The sequence below is a fragment of the Eurytemora carolleeae genome, unplaced genomic scaffold, assembly GCF_000591075.1.
Source record: "Eurytemora carolleeae unplaced genomic scaffold, Eaff_2.0 scaffold905, whole genome shotgun sequence".
Lineage (NCBI taxonomy): Eukaryota > Metazoa > Arthropoda > Copepoda > Calanoida > Temoridae > Eurytemora > Eurytemora carolleeae.
In genome coordinates, this window is record NW_019396791.1 from 94,507 (window position 1) to 112,048 (window position 17,542).

At 30.3% G+C, this 17,542-nt stretch overlaps 1 protein-coding gene across 2 annotated transcripts; it reads right to left on the minus strand.

Moving 5' to 3' along the window:
• Positions 1 to 784: 784 nt before the first annotated feature.
• LOC111708736 (uncharacterized) lies at positions 785 to 17,459 on the minus strand. Of its 2 annotated transcripts, XM_023482195.1 has the most exons (19): positions 16,761 to 17,459; positions 16,150 to 16,253; positions 15,127 to 15,185; positions 14,196 to 14,281; positions 13,828 to 13,898; positions 13,618 to 13,710; positions 13,286 to 13,353; positions 11,142 to 11,251; positions 10,128 to 10,193; positions 9,992 to 10,044; positions 9,525 to 9,580; positions 7,766 to 7,884; positions 6,010 to 6,076; positions 5,368 to 5,480; positions 4,339 to 4,468; positions 3,663 to 3,765; positions 2,306 to 2,428; positions 1,564 to 2,110; positions 785 to 1,221 (listed from the first exon to the last, which is right to left on the minus strand). In XM_023482195.1, exons 1-17 carry the CDS (start codon positions 16,838 to 16,840, stop codon positions 2,358 to 2,360), a joined length of 1,449 nt encoding a protein of 482 aa, XP_023337963.1. In that variant the 5' UTR covers positions 16,841 to 17,459; the 3' UTR covers positions 785 to 1,221; positions 1,564 to 2,110; positions 2,306 to 2,357. The 2 variants fall into 2 exon arrangements, with proteins under 2 accessions (XP_023337963.1, XP_023337962.1); XM_023482194.1 differs by having other exon boundaries at positions 1,564 to 2,428.
• Positions 17,460 to 17,542: the final 83 nt, after the last annotated feature.

Here is a 17,542-nt window from a genome sequence, read left to right on the forward strand (position 1 = left end):
CTCAATGAAAGGGTAGGACCGTATGGCGAACGGGGGAAGGCAGACGGCCATAAGCCACAAGATTTTTCCCTTCCATGCCACATATAAGCTTTTTTGTCTTCCGGCAATTATGAGCCACAACCGTACGGTCTTTCATGACACGGCATTTGAGCCTTCGAGCAATTATTACGTTTTTAAATGGTAAAGCTGGTGCATTGAAATTGTGATTTTCAAAGTAAAAATATTAAAATATATTATTCAAAAAACTGTCTTTAGAAAACCACAAAATTTCAAAATTTACTAATCGAATTTCCATTACACATCCAGAACTATTTATAAAGGATTGGGATGAGAAAAATGGAAAGAGAAAAAAATGAATAGGAAAGCTTATCTCATTATTGGACCTTATTTTCTCTATAGAAAAATAAATGTGGCTCGAACTGTCGATTCATATCAACCTATGCAATAATTGGATCAGTTTTAATTGTTCTACATTTTCTTAAAAAATGCCTTTGTTAATCAAGATATTTAATTTAATAAAACAACATATTTCATTTGCAAAATATAATTATATAAATTTCAACATTTTATCACATAAAAATACAACTTTTCCTGTGGGTGACACAAACTTGGTCCAAATACGTAAAATTACATTATTTCAAAGTAATAAAAATGTTATTAAAACTTAGTCAAGTTTGATTAGTTTTTGAAGTTTGTATAAAAATTCCAAAAATTAAATTTATCAAGCTGTCGATTCAAATTACAAATTAACGGCACTTACTAGTCTTGAGTTTTGTTGCTCTTGTTCACTTAATCTCGAAATCTGATAGGGACACTTTTAAATTTGAAGATCAACGCTTGCTCCATCAATTAAAGTTAACCCTGCAGGATGTGACCACCACGGGATATATCTGCAGGATGTGGCCACCACGGGATATCCCTGCAGGATGTGGCCACCACGGAATATCCCAGCAGGATGTGGCCACCACGGGATATCCCTGCAGGATGTGGCAACCACGGGATATCCCTGCAGGATGTGGCCACTCCGGGAAATTCCTGCAGGATGTGGCCATCCCGGGATATCCATGCAGGATGTAGCCACCATGTGATATCCCTGCAGGATGTGGCCACCACGGGATATCGAACAGGAAATAAATTAATCTGTAGGTGTTTAAACAAATAGAGAGCAATGTTTGATTCACAACACAAGAGTTCTGACTACCAAAGAACTACCAATTACAACTAAAAAAGTCAAAGTTCTAATGCATGGAAAGTTAATTGCAGTTGCGTATACTCTGCGTACATATTGAAACCAGTTCTCTCTGGGCGGAATTTGTAAACAATAATAGATGTATCAGTGTTCGTTTAGTATCCGAGGAGGTTAAAAGCATTAAATTTTGATAATTTTAATAATTCACATAATAGTTTCCTATGACCAGAATATTTTATTGATTTTTTTATGTGAAAGATGGATTCCATGTCAGGCTTCGACATCCGTCTTGTGTTTACATTACCACCCAGAGACAGTACACTGCAGTACAAAAGATGCGTACCCCTCTGAAATAACTTTCCTTGCATTTTAACCTTGGCTTAAAGTTATTCTTTATTCTACATAAAAACTGAAACATTTTCGTTCTTCATTAGTATAATTTTAGAAACAAATAAATTATGATATTAAAAACAAGGGTTGTATGATAATATGTTTTAAAATATGTAAAATACATTATAATTAAACTTGAACTGTTGGTTTCAACAAAAAACTAGGTATTTACGAAAGTAAAAACTGAAATCTCTAAACCTTTATCATACAATATTTATAATTTATTTCTATTTTAGATAAGAAGTTTTATCAAATATTAAAATGCATTTTTAAATGGAATGTTTGAGATTGACGTAGATTTGGCATCGATAACATAATTCTTTACAATTTGTAAATAAATCTAATTCATAACTTTTTAAAAAGTATTTTAGGTTTTCAGATTGGAATGTACGATTGCAGATCGTGGAGAAACTTGTTGATATATAGATATACTGAGAAAATTAACAAAAATGGAATGCATACATTTAATACAGTGCGTTAGATCCATTAAAAAATGGATTTGGAGCGAACCTTTTTTCCCAAATCGGTTACCTAATTAATCTATTGGAATTAAAGATCGTTAAAAAATTGGGATTTTTCTATTTTTTTTTCTAAAAATTTCGTAGATTTTAGTTGATCAACTGGATTTGGTCTATCATTTGCTTTAAAGATCATTGTCTCTTGTTTATCAATTGAAACTGGTCCATCATTAGTTTTAGAGATCGTTGACTTTTAATTATCCAATCCCTTGGCATTTGTCGATCCTTTTCTTTAAAGAGAGTTGGATGTTGTCGATCCTTCAAAGATCGTTGATTTCTTGAAGGAAAATCTTGGATACGAATGCTGCAACTATCCCGGCAACAACAGTTCCTAAAAAATATAATATTTTTTGCTGATCAAAAAAAGAAAAACATTTAATGACGTTGGTTTCCTCTAGTTAAAAATATAATATTTTTAGCTAATCAAAAGAACATTTTATAACGATGTTTTCTATAATAAAAAAGACAAGTTGTGTAAATACAGGAAATAAAAATTTACAAAAAAATTTAATTCACATAAATTAACCTAATTCAACGAATTTTTTTTTGTCAATTTAAAAAAAAACTATTTAAGAAAACTAATTACAAACCAAATATTTCTAACTAAAAATAGAAGAAAAAATTTTCTATAAAAAAGTTTTACAAGTACAGAAAATAAAAAAGCTCATGATTACAAATAATTTGACGAAAGTTTTTTTTGTCAATTCATATTATTTTTAAGCTTATCAGTAGGAGAAAAAAAGATTAAATTGTATGACGAGATTTCCTCCGAAATATCAAGTTGTGTAAATAAAAACAATAAGAAATTACTAAAAAAAAGTTTAGAATTACTGACTAATTCAACGTTTTTCGTCGATTTAAAAAAAATTCTATTTTTAACGTGTGTTTCGAATATTTCACATTTTAATTTCACCAACAAATTTCTTAGACACTTAAGAAAAAGTGTTTAGTGATTAAATAATGTATTTTCTATGCGTGTTTTTCCAAAAGAATTCTGGAAGTAGAATTTCTGCTGTATTTGAGAAGTTTACAATTGTTTGAATAAATGCTTAGTTAAACAATTCAGGAAAGTTAAAAATAAAACATAAAAGATTGTATAGAACAGATTTAAGCAATTTACTTCAAAGGAAATGCTTTAAAATGATATTTTATAAACTTTTACAATAAAACATTTTATGTTAAAAAGTACGGAGAACTAGGCAAGAAGCAGAAACTACCCAGCTATTTATCTTACATATGCTATATTAAAGCACATACGAGTATGTGTGTGTGTGGAAAGGGATTATTTATGCAAAAAAAATGGTTTAATAAATAACCAAATGGCCATAAACTATTTAAATGATTACCAGTTCCATAAGTAACTGCATGTTTTTATTTATTTATAATTACCTATAGTTCCATAAGTAACTGCATGTTTTTATTTATCTATAATTACCTATAGTTCCATAAGTAACTGCATGTTTTTATTTATTTATAATTACCCATAAGTAACTGCATGTTTTTATTTATCTATAATTACCTATAGTTCCATAACTAACTGCATTTTTTTATTTATCTATAATTACCTATAGTTCCATAAGTAACTGCATGACCATAAACTGACATCTGTATGGGTTGACCATATAAATACTGGAATAAAGGTACCCTTCCCTCGGTCGGCAGAATACTCTAAAATACAAACTTCATGAAAAACAAAAGATCCCAAAAAAGCAAGAAAAAAAACACGAAATACGAGACCTGAAACGCCAAGATTTTAAGAGCATTTAAGGAAAAGATGAAAAGTAATATTTCAGTAAATTTTCTGTCTTTTCAGAACAAAAAAACGAGCCCAAAACCGATAGTTATAACACAGTCGCTTTTGGATCTTTTATATTTCGTTTTTGAGTATATTTTCTGTCAGAGATTTAAATTCGGCATATAGCGTAAGAAAAACAAATTATTTGAATAAATTTTTTTTTTGAACATTTGTCTTCCCTACAAAATTTTGACCTTGAAAGAAAACATCACTTTCTCCGTCCCTTTCTCGAAATTATTTTGAATTGCTTTATTTAAAAGAGAAAGGGTCTCGTCGTGCTCAATACTATTTTTAAAATAGTTTTTGTTAGATGTTAGCTCTCGGCACAAGACGAGTTACTAGATAGTAGATTATAATATTTGAGCCCAAACCTGACACTCAGTGTCAGGTTTTGAACATAAGCACGGTTTGGAACTTTCTTCCCCTGGTATAAGCCTATAGTATACCTGTAGGATCTTCCCTCCCTCGTAATTAACTTCAGCATAGCTTGAAGCTAGGAGAGGAAGAAGAAGAAGAGGAAGAATAAACATGAAAACTCCGTACAGGGTGGCAGTGTGGGACAACCAGTAAACCATCCTTAAAGGGATTGAAGCCGTTAGTGACTCTCCATTTAGTGTCTGTTTCACAAAGGTACCCTTTAGTCATTTGTTTAGTCAAGAATGAATAAAAAATTCTTGTTTTCTAACTGAAAACTAACTATTTAAAGTGATTTGCGGATTCAGGCTTCAGAAAAATTTCAAGAAATTGCCTGAATTTAACATTTTCAATGCAAATTCATTGTTAGTCAAATAAAGGTTTACGCAGTTAGAAATCGGACATAAACTTTCCATACATTAGGACAACACACCTTAAACTTACGTCTACAAGCAAATATCGTCCAATAGATCAGTAATTTCAAATATTTCGTCCTATGGATCAGTAATTTCATATATATTGTCCTATAGATCAGTAAATTCAAATAACAAACAGAAATTCTTTACCAACGCTAAAAAACTCTTGCATTACCTTATAGCACTGCAAACTGTAATCACGGATTACCAAATAGCACTGCAAACTGTAATTATGGATTACCTAATAGCACTACAGATTGTAATCATGGATTACCTAATAGCACTGCAAGATGTAATCATGGATTACCTAAAATCACTGCAAGCTGTAATCATGGATTACCTAAAAGCACTGCAAGCTGCAATCATGGATTACCTAATAGCACTCTAAACAAACAGAAACAATAACAAACAAAATTCTTTACCAACGCTAAAAAACTCTTGCATTACCTTATAGCACTGCAAGCTATAATCATGGATTACCTAAAAGCACTGAAAGCTGCAAACATGGAATACTTAATAGCACTCCAAGCTGTAATCATGGATTACCTAATAGCACTCCAAGCTGTAATCATGGATTACATTATAGCACTCCAAGCTGTAATCATGGATTACCTAATAGCACTCCAAGCTGTAATCATGGATTACCTTATTGCACTCCAAGCTGTAATCATGAAAACTATTGAACTCATCCACCGCTGAAGAGCAACACTTGCCAACCTGACACTCATATTTATCCTCCAGTACTTGTGCATTATCTCCTAAACAATTCAATAAAATCCATTGTAAAAAGGTTACCCCCGAAGAAATCCTTTTGTGGGTAACCCTGTACAAGCATTAACAAACACCATAACTAACAACTATCCAACCAAACAAGCACTTTATAACAAACAACCTACGAGACAACTAATCATACACATAAAACCTTAACTTTAACCAAAACAACTAACTAACCAAACTAGCCAAATAACTTATCTAAAAACTGAACAACTAACCACTTAACCAAACAATTAACTAAACAATTTAACAACTCACCAATCAAACAACTAACTAACCAAACTAGCCAAACAACTTATCTAAAAACTGAACAATTAACCACTTAACCAAACAATTAACTAAACAATTTAACAACTCACCAATCAAACAACTTTTCAACCAAACATCGATCCAAAACAAAGAAACCAACCATCCATTAGAAAGACCAAAATTAGAAGAATTAAGCTAAATTTCTCCAATCTATTTCATAAAAATAATTTAAACACTAACACAGTCTAATATTTGAGAAAAGACCTGTGAGGGCATAACGTGGGGTTCAGAGGCAGTTTCCTCATTGTCACTCTCCGACAGATGACGAAATCTGAAAAATGTATGATAAAAGAAGAATTCTCATGATGACTGATGACCCATAATAGTCATTGTAAATCAACTTCGATAACCTAAAACCATATAATGTACATATATAAAGGATTCCTGGTAGAAGTCACGTAATGCATCACACATGACAATTTTAGGTTATAAATTTCACTTAAAATTACCCGCAAATTTTTTTGGAAATTGAAAGTTTAGGATTTGTCAATGTCTAAAAATGTTTTGAACAAATTTGATGAGTAGCCGTTTTTGAGAAAATAGGGTTTGAAATATTGGCCTAAAAGGATCCTAGTTTGCCAGGACTGAAAATTGAAGAAAGGTGATAATTATCAAATCTAAGGTTTACATAAAAAATTAAGAAAGTAAACCCGAGATATTTTTTTATTCTAAAGGGAGTTAGTTTTCTAACATTAATCTCTCCTGACTAAATTTTCATTGATATGTAAAATATCATGATTAAAAACATGGTTCTTGTTTAATAAAATAACTGTCGCCACAAAACCCTAAACCAACTGTACTACAGAATAGAAAATAAACAACCAATTTATTTAATACAAAAAATAAACTACCAAATTAATTTGATACGTTTTTTAAATGAAAACTAAATTATTAGGGATAGAAAATGAAGTAAATAGGCAGACTGAAATGTTTGTGAAATGTTTGTTTGTCCCAATAATCAATTTTTTTGTTCAAATTTCACCAGTCTTTTGTCGTTTTAATGGAAGACTTTGTTGTTTTGTTCCATCTTGTCATTTATTTCATTTTTACTGCCTAACTTTTAATTCTTGACCCAAAATTTGATATTCTGTACCAAATTTTCATTTTCAGTTCCAAAATTGAATTTTCAGTCCACATAATAAGCCAAGAATTTTGGAGTCCTCTAGTAATAAAAATCTGTCGTAGAATGATTTGCATTTAAAAATTAAATTTGTATTAATTGGGTAGTTCATTTGTGACAACAGTTATTTTATTAAACAAGAACCACGTTTTTTATCATGATATTTTACATATCAATGAAAATATAGTCAGAAGAGATTAATGTTAGAAAACCAACTCCATTTGGAATAAAAAATATCTCAGGTTTACTTTCTTAATTTTTTATGTAAACTTTAGATTCGATGATTATCACCTTTTTGCAGTTTTCCGTCCTGGCAAACTAGGATACTTTATTTAAATTTAATTTAATTCTAATGTGATGAAAACCGTAAAAAAAGGCCAAACATAAGAAAACCGACTGTTTATAAAATAAAAAATATGTTGAGTCTATTTTTGTAACTTTTACTGTTAAACTTTATAGATTCGATGATTATCTCCTTTTTGCAGTTTTCCGTCCTGGCAAACTATGATCCCTTTTGCCCAATATTTCAAAACCCTTTCTCTCAAAAACGGCTACTAATCAAATTTGTTTAAAACAATTTTTTTAAATCGGCTGATCCTGTACTTTCAATTTCCAAAAACAATTTGGGGTAATTTTAAGTTCAATGTAAAACCTAGATTTATCAAGTGAGGCATATGGTATTTACAACAAATTGTCATCTTCTTTGTTGAAGTATTAAATCTATACCCAAAGATTGCTAAAACTCTGCTATACATAAATCTTTCTCAATTTTATTATTTAGTTGCAAATATTTTTTTTCTGCTAAAGTGGAGGTGGGTGGAGGGAGGGTGGAAGGGTTACCTAGATGTGGAAGTAACACTAGGTCCCTCCCTTGGATCAGCTTGAACTCCTGGAGCCCCCGGAGCAGAACTGATTTCCTCTTCTCCAATCTGCAGCTGCAGGTCAGCAAAACTATCAGTCTGAATTCAATCATTTGAATTCTAATTCGATTAAGAATATTTTTATAGTAGTTTTGTCGGAGATATGATACGACACTACCTCCCCTAGTGGTAAAGAGAGCATTTAAAGGTGATTAAGAAAAATAATCATGTTGTCTTCTTAATTACAATATTCCTATAACCACTACATGTTGTCTTCTTAATTACAATATTCCTATAACCACTACATGTTGTCTTCTTAATTACAATATTCCTATAACCACTACATGTTGTCTTCTTAATTACAATATTCCTATAACCACTACATGTTGTCTTCTTAATTACAATATTCCTATACATGTTGTCTTCTTAATTACAATATTCCTATAACCACTACATGTTGTCTTCTTAATTACAATATTCCTATAACCACTACATGTTTCCTCTAAATAATATTACTCTATTTTGAAATGTTCCTAATCTCCACTACATGTTAATCCGATTTTTCATGTTTTAACTCTATTTTCCTGATATTAACTACATGTTAACTATATTTATTATGTTTTAACTCTATTTTACTGATATTAACTACATTATATCCTCTTTGTTATGTGTTAACTCTATTATCCTGATATAACTACATGTTACCTCTACTCCTTCCAACTCTATTTTCCTGATATTAACTACATGATACCTCTACTCCTTACAACTCTATTTTCCTGATATTAACTACATGTTACCTCTACTCCTTACAACTCTATTTTCCTGATATTTACTACATGTTACCTCTACTCCTTACGACTCTATTTTCCTCATATTAACTACTTGTTACCTCTACTGCTTACAACTCTATTTTCCTGATATTAACTACATGGTACCTCTACTCCTTACAACTCTATTTTCCTGATATTAACTTCATGTTACCTCTACTCCTTACAACTCTATTTTCCTGATATTAACTACATGTTACCTCTACTCTTCACAACTCTATTTTCCTGATATTAACTACATGTTACCTCTACTCCTTACAACTCTATTTTCCTGATATTAACTACATGTTACCTCTACTTCTCACAACTCATTACTAATTTCCAATATATATTTATATATATAAAAATTTATCTATGAATTTATATAGTTATTTATGAATACATCTATATAGATATTTATGTATGAATCTATAAAAATATTTATCTATGAATATATATATAAATATTTATGTATAAATCACTATAAATATTTATCTATGATTATATATATAGATATTTATGCATAAATCTATATAAATATTTATCTATGAATCTATATAGATATTTATGTATAAAACTATATAAATATTTATCTATGAATATATATAGATATTTATGTATAAATCTATATAAATATTTATCTATGAATATATATAGATATTTATGTATAAATCTTTATAAATATTTATCTATGAATATATATAGATATTTATGTATAAATCTTTATAAATATTTATCTGTGAATATATATAGATATTTATGTATACATCTTTATAATATTAATCTATGAATCTATATAGATATTTATGTATAAATCTTTATAAATATTTATTTATGAATCTATATAGATATTTATGTATAAATCTTTATAATATTTTCATATGAATATATATAGATATTTATGTATAAATCTAAATAACTGTATTTCCTGACCTGAGATATGTTAACGGAATTAGAATCTGTTTCCGCTTTAGCCACGGTAAAAAAATCTGATAGTTTTCAAAATATTCAGAGTTTAATTGATATTTCTCACCAATGATCCAAACTTCAAAATATAAAATACCCCTTTTAATTTTGTAGTTCTACTTTTTCTATGTATTTTCAATGTTGTGCTTCATCACAAAGGTGAAACACTTAGAATTAGTGCTAATTTTGATCAATTTCAATTGTTAACTGATACATTTTGGTTAAGTATGTATTTCTTATTTTACAAAAAGTAAATTTTGGACCACAGTTGAAAGTTGATTTAATTGATAGATCTTCACATCTTATATGTTTTTTTCCTTAAAACTTTAGAAGACCAGAAAGCTTCCAGGTTGAAAAATATATTTTGACAAACACGTCTTTTCTCCCCTTAAATGAGAAAATTCGAAGGTTAAAAGATATATTTTGATTTGTTCCTACAAGATCCTCGTCTCGCCAAACAAATTCATTTTCATGCCGACCTTCAGATCTAAAATGTAGAAAATAAATTCAAATTCATGGAGATAACATCAAATATCAAAATAACCTTCTTCAGTTTTTAACTTGACAAACCTGGAATAATTTGATAAAAGCTGTCGATCTAGTAAAACTGCATCCTGCTCTAATTCCTTCAAAAACCTAAAAAAGAAAATGTAAAAAATAAATTTTCCAAATCCTAGCAACCAACTGATAATGATAATTCTTTTAATTATAAGTTTTAACTTGTTATTACAAACTTAGCGTGCTCTTTTAACATTTCTGTTTCAATGTTCCAATCCTGTTCTTGCTCCTGTTTCTGTTTAAAAGTTCCATTCCTGTTCTTGTTACTATTCCTTTCCTAATGTTCCATTTTTCTTCTTGTTCCTATTCCTTTCTTTATGTTCCATTTCTGTTCTTGTTCCTGTTCCTGTTTTAATGTTCCATTACTGTTCTTATTCCTATTCCTGTTTTAATGATCCATTCCTGTTCTTCTTCCTATTCCTTTCTTAATGTTCCATTCCTGTCCTTTTTCCTGTTCCTTTTTTATGTTCCCTGTTCTTTATCCTGTTCCTGCTTTAATGTTCCCTTCCCGTTCATTTTTTAAATTTTTCATTCCTGTTCTTGTTCCTATTTCTATCTTTATGTTCCGTTCTATTCCTATTCCTGTTTTAATGTTCCATTCCTGTTCCTGTTTCATTGTCCCATTCCTTTTCTTGTTCCTGTTTCTACAAGTCCTGATACTGATAGTCTGTGTCCTAGCTACTGAAACAAGGACTATTGCTACTGTATGTACCTTTTAATACTAATAGTCTCTGTCCTAGCTACTGAAACAAGGACTTTTGCTACTATATATACCTTCTAATACTGATAGTCTGTGTCCTACCTACTGAAACAAAGACTACTGCTACTATATATATACACCTTCTGATACTGATAGTCTGTGTCCTAGCTACTGAAACAAGGACTATTGCTACTATATATACCTTCTAATACTGATAGTCTGTGTCCTAGCTACTGAAACAAGGACAATTGCTACTTTATGTACCTTCTAATACTAATAATCTGTGTCCTAGCTACAGAAACAAGGACTATTGCTACTATATATACCTTCTAATACTGATAGTCTGTGTCCTAGCTACAGAAACAAGGACTACTGCTACTAAAAGGTTCCAAGCCAGAAAGAAAATGGAGAACACAACTTGACAACTCCAGTAGACCTGTAATATAAATTCACATTTTTCAAAAATTAAAAATATCAAATTGCTATTTTTCGTTATCCTACAAACATGCTTTACATTTTTTTATCGTAGAAGATTTTAAACTTTTTTTTTTATTAATTCAGTTTTTACGGTTGAACCCTATTCAACCCCAACAACCGCTAACCCTTCCTTTTCCCATTTGAAGAATGAATCTCACATTACTTTATGCGGACTTTTCGTCATGGAAAAGAAAAAGTTTAAATTGAAGTAAACCTAAAAATCCCATTTTTATTTATTCTTTGAGAAAAAAGGTTTCTATCGATTCTCTTTAGTTATATTTCGAAGAAAAACCCCCTTCATAAAGAACGTATTTCACGTGTTCGTGTAGCAATAAGTTCTTTGATAAAAACTATTTATCACTCTTTCCTTTCTGTAAAATTTTGAAGATACACTCAACCCATTCTATTAATTCGTTTCAAGAATGTATTTCACACGTTATTGAAAATTTACTTTTTGATAAAAACAGTTTCTCACGTTCTCCTTTCGTTAAATTTAAAGAAACATCTGTCTCTCCAAAATTTGTTTTTTGATAAAATCTACTTCTCACGTTCTCCTTTCTGATAAATATTCAGGAGACACGTAATCTCATCTATCCATTCTTTTAAAGAATGTGTTTCAGTTTATTCTTTGAGAAAAAACATCTTAGAAAAATTGTTTCTTAACATTTTTAAGAGGAAAGACGAATCTCACGTTTCTTTACAGTTCAATGCCGAAAAAACGAAATCGCGTTATCCGCTCAGTCTAATTTATTTAAAAGATTTATCGATTCTGATGAAAACTTTATCTTATATGCTCATATTTTCTTTTATAAGATTTATCACGTTTCTAATCATTTCAAATTTGTTAAGAACCCCAACGCCATCGATCCTACCCTTTTAAAGAACATTTCTCCTTTGTTCTTTTATTCTTCGAAAAAAAAAGGTGTTGACGTTTTTTCTGTCAAGTAAAATTTTAAAGAGAAGCGAAACCATATTCAGAAATCCTATTAAAGAATGTATTACACGTGTTGATATCAAATTAAGTCTTTAAAAAAAACATTGAAAAAGGGTTCTCAAGTTACTTTACGTCATTAAGGGGTTTTCATGGATATCCGTTTATTTCAATATCGGCATTTTACTTGCTTTGAACTTTAACAGAACTATGCAATTGGACAGTGTAATTTAATCATTTGTATGATAACTCATACAAATATCAGCTCTTACAGCTGTCTTTTAGAACCAAAAACGGAATAACATGAGTATTGGGTTTCTTTCCTTTTTTGCAATTGGATTTTCAGGAGTAGTGAGATGTAAGTTTTATCGAAAACAATCCCTTTAGTTCATGATAAAATGCACAATTTCTTCTCAAGTTTTCAGTGTTTCTTAAAAAGTCTTTAATCTTTAAGATGACAATCAAAGAATTGTGATCATAAGTTTTGAAAAAAAAACCTTTGAAAATAATCTAAATTCAATTAATATTTGAACTTAACAATTAACATTAAAAGAACTAAACAGGATTCTTCAAATCAAATCAGATCAGATCAGATCAGATCAGATCCTTGGGGACACCTGCTCCCAATTCAATTCATATAAAGGACAGCGGGGAAAAAATAAGTTTATTAATAATAGAATTTTAATCATTTAAAAAATTAAAACCGTAACAGATAACACATTTGGTTTGGACAAATCTTAGGTTCTTGTTGTATTTTTAAACTAAAACTAAATGGAGAAACGAGTAAAGAATCTGAGTGCTGGGCGCAAACTCTGAATTTCTTATCCCTTAGATCTTCCCAGACCGATGTCGTAGATCTTTCATATTTTAAATTATGAATTCTGTTAGATCAAATAGTCTTATAGTTGGGAATATAAAAGATTTACACTATCAGGTTGCATATATGAAGGGATTAGACAGTTTTTTCCGATTTCTCGTTTTAAAGAAATGTATTTGCAATTGGTCACATTGATTTTATTATGTCTGAAAACATTCTCATGTCACGGGGGGGGGGGAATTTACCTGACAAACTCCAACATAGACATCAACAAGCTGGCAAGGATTGAGTGTAGAAAAATTGCTCACTACCTCTTTAATAAATTAAATTATTCATATTTTTCTAAAGTTACGTATAGATTATCAGATAATGATGAACATTAAAAAATGTGATGGATTAAAAAACATGGATGAATCATGGATGATGAATAATGATGTAAATACCTATAGAATTATATATATATGGATACGAGTAGTTAACGGTAGAAATAATGAATAATGATGTAACTACCTGTAAAATTATATATATATGGATATGAGTAGTTAACGGTAGAAATGATGAATAATGATGTAACTACCTGTAGAATTATATATATATGGATATGAGTAGTTAACGGTAGAAATGTTCAGAACAATAACAAAACTTCCAAGAATAAAAAAGATCACAAGCGCTGAACAAAACTCTCTTAAAATTCAGGAGAAAAGAAGTAAAACATTTAAATTCCAAAAAATTATTGATAAATTTTTTTTTCTTCAAATATTTTTGACGAAAAGTTGGAGAGAGTTTCCTGAGTTTATTTTCATAATGGTTTTAGAATGAAGCCGAAGCATGTCCAGAAACTTCGGATGGACAAATAATCTAAAAATAATTTTTTTAGTAAATTTTTTTTTAAGGAAAATTAGCTTTGCTGAATCTGTAATTATTTGCTAGCTCACGGATTTGTTTTATATTTATCTCATCCCACTCCCCGGATTCTTTTAAGTTCTGCTATAACCAAAGTTTGAAATTTTCAATTCACATTTTACATTTGGTTCAATAAGTAAGAGAAATATTTAGAAGTTGTATGAGTGAAATAAAAATAAAATAAATCAAGTTATTTTAATTTTGTATTTCCTATATTTCATGGTGTTTGAATTGTGTGATAATATTCCTCACCTGTAAGCCAGTCTATGAGCGTAAACCCCCAGACCGCAGAAATATGACATCACTATTATTGATACAGTACCATCCAAAATATCACTCTAGAATATGACATCACTATTATTGATACAGAACCATCCAAAATATCACTCTAGAATATGACATCACTATTATTGATACAGTACCATCCAAAATATCACTACCATCCAAAATATCACTCTAGAAATATGACATCACTATTATTGATACAGTACCAACCAAAATATCACTCTAGAAATATGACATCACTATTATAGATACAGTACCATCCAAAATATCACTATTATTGATACAGTACCATCCAAAAAATCTAGCAAAAATCAAAGTATAAGAGTTGGGGTTGATGAATATTCACCGCAAAAAAAAATTGTTTATCTTAAATAAAGGAATATAACTTGCCACTTAACGCCAACATTTCTTACTTAAATAGGAAATAAACATTCACTTTTGTGTGAAAATTGAAAATCTTGTAGGTTTGATCTCGATTTTTAATGTAGGCACTTTTAGCTTTAAGGGTCAATGCTTGATTCCTCAATTAAACCTATTCCTGAGGGGAATGAAAATCACGGAATCAAATCAATCCGTAGATCTACAGAATCTACAGATGGAGAGCAATGCCTGATCTCGAAATTCACAACACTTAAGGTCTGACCTCTGAGCTAGGAACTCTTGTATTGTGGATATCGAGCTCATATCTCAATATTTTGATAATTTGCAGATTTATTTTTATTTTATCTTTTTAATATATCCCGCATGGTAATCGTACCCAGTCAAGGGTTTAATGGAGCTTTGAAGAGAGGAGGAATAACTGTGCCCAGTGTGGATATCAAGATCAAGCGATAGGGATTATGAGTATCCAGCACAAAAGTTCCCAACTCTAGTTTAAAGTAATAATATTTTTACTTACTTTGGTTCGTACAGACACAATGTTGTATCCACTGTACCAGGCATTTGTTACAAACAATCCTTTAAAATGACAAAAATAGAAATACTATTTGGTTGACGGTTACAGATTAACGTTTTCAATTTAATTCATTGTTAAATCGGTAGGTGCTTATAAAACCAAAACGTGATTGGAACACAAGTATACAACACGTGTCACTTTCTGTTGACATTTAATTCTTAAAAGATTTTTAATTTGGAAAGAGAAGTTTAACCACACGTGTCAATGTCTGACGCCATTTAAAACATTTTTATTTAGAACAAAAACAAAACAAGAAAAACACTGGCACGAACAAACAATCAAGTTTTAACCATCATTCCGTATTAGTCGGACCTGACACAGCATCAGCATTAGCATTATCATTAGCGTTAGCTGTTAGCATCAGCATCAGCAAAATCAAATCAAATCATTCTTTTAGGGACGTCCTACACCCACACTCCAAAATTGAAGTGACTATACTAAATCAATAATGAAGTGAGGTCTTACGATTTGTAATTTTTGCTAATTTCCATTTGGTTATTCAAAAGAGTCTACAAGAAATTTTAGGCATTAAATCGGCATTTGTTATACTGTTTACGACAATAAATACGCGTGAAACAGCATCAGCATTCATATTAGCATTAGCAGTGGCATTAGCATTGGCATTAGCATCATCAGAAGCATCAGCATGATATACCTTCAGGATATTTGTTGTGAATAAAACTAGTTTACCCAGTGCAGATCCAAATATACAGGGTATTTGTTGTGAATAAAACTAGTTTACCCAGTGCAGATCCAAATATATCTTCAGGGTATTTGTTGTGAATAAAACTAGTTTACCCAGTGCAGATCCAAATATACCTTCAGGGTATTTGTTGTGAATAAAACTAGTTTACCCAGTGCAGATCCAAATATACCTTCAGGGTATTTGTTGTGAATAAAACTAGTTTACCCAGTGCAGATCCAAATATACCTTCAGGGTATTTGTTGTGAATAAAACTTGTTTACCCAGTGCAGATCCAAAAGTAAGTATGTGTAGTACTGCTGAGATTACAGGCTTATCCTTCTCATGTAGTTTAATCCCTAGGGATTTAGCAATGGTTACCCATAACCTAAAATATATGCATTATCAATCCAATTTGGAACTAACACTAACACTAAAACTAACACTAACACTAACACTAACACTAACAATCCAATCCAATGCAATCCAAACCAAACCAAACCAAACCAAACCAAACCAAACCAAACCAAACCAAACCAAACCAAACCAAACCAAATCAAATCAAATCAAATCAAATCAAACAAAATCAAATCAAATCAAAATCAAAATCAAAATCAAAATCAAAATCAAAATCAAAATCAAAATCAAAATCAAAATCAAAATCAAATCAAATTAAAACAAATCAAGGATGTGGTATGCCCATACTTAAGATTGAAAGTGACTATACAAGTCAAGTCTCAGTAATTGTGGCCATTTTGTCAATTGTTAATTTGAGTGTTTAGGTGTTTGGACTAGTAATATTAATTGTACATAATTGTATATTGTTTATGGTATATCATAAATGCCTCTAGAAATTACTTAGTATGGTAAATGAACTTGAGACTATCTAACTTACCAGTAGGGGATTTTTTTCGCTGGCGTGGTTTTCCCTTTAACAGTGGAAATGTTTTCTCTTTTCCCCCTCCTGAGCATCATGAACTTATCTTCCAGCCTCTTTATAACCTCAGAACCATTTTATCTGTCAATTTTAAAATATGTAATATTTGATAAAATGAGTATAAAATATAATTTTTTATCACAAATATCATGAAGAATGTAGATCACAGTTTTATTAATTCTCTAAATCACAGTGTTAAAAAAATCAGATCTTAGGATTGCGATTAATTTAAAAATAAGTGTAGAATCCACCTAGGACGGAGGTTTTATAAAACCCTGCGATCAAATTGACCACAATTTTGAATAAGAAGGTTTTCTAATCACAAAGAAACTGAGTTTTTGTCACAAACTCTACTTTTCTAATCTCTGTATCTTTGCTACCCAATGTCGTGGAACTTTGATATTTCAAAATATAAATTCTTTTAGACCAAATAATCTAAGTTTACAATAATACAATCTAGGTTTACATAATAAGATTGTAAAGATATTACAATGTGACATTTTTAATGTATAATTTGTATCCCCCTTTCATTTCTTATCGGTAGAACTTTTACATTATCCCTTTCATTTCTTATCGGTAGAACTTTTACATTATCCCTTTCATTTCTTATCGGTAGAACTTTTACATTATCCCTTTCATTTCTTATCGGTAGAACTTTTACATTATCCCTTTCAGTTTTCTAGAATATTTTCAGCAAATTAGAAAATAACTTGATATACAAACTAATCAGTAGTTGACAA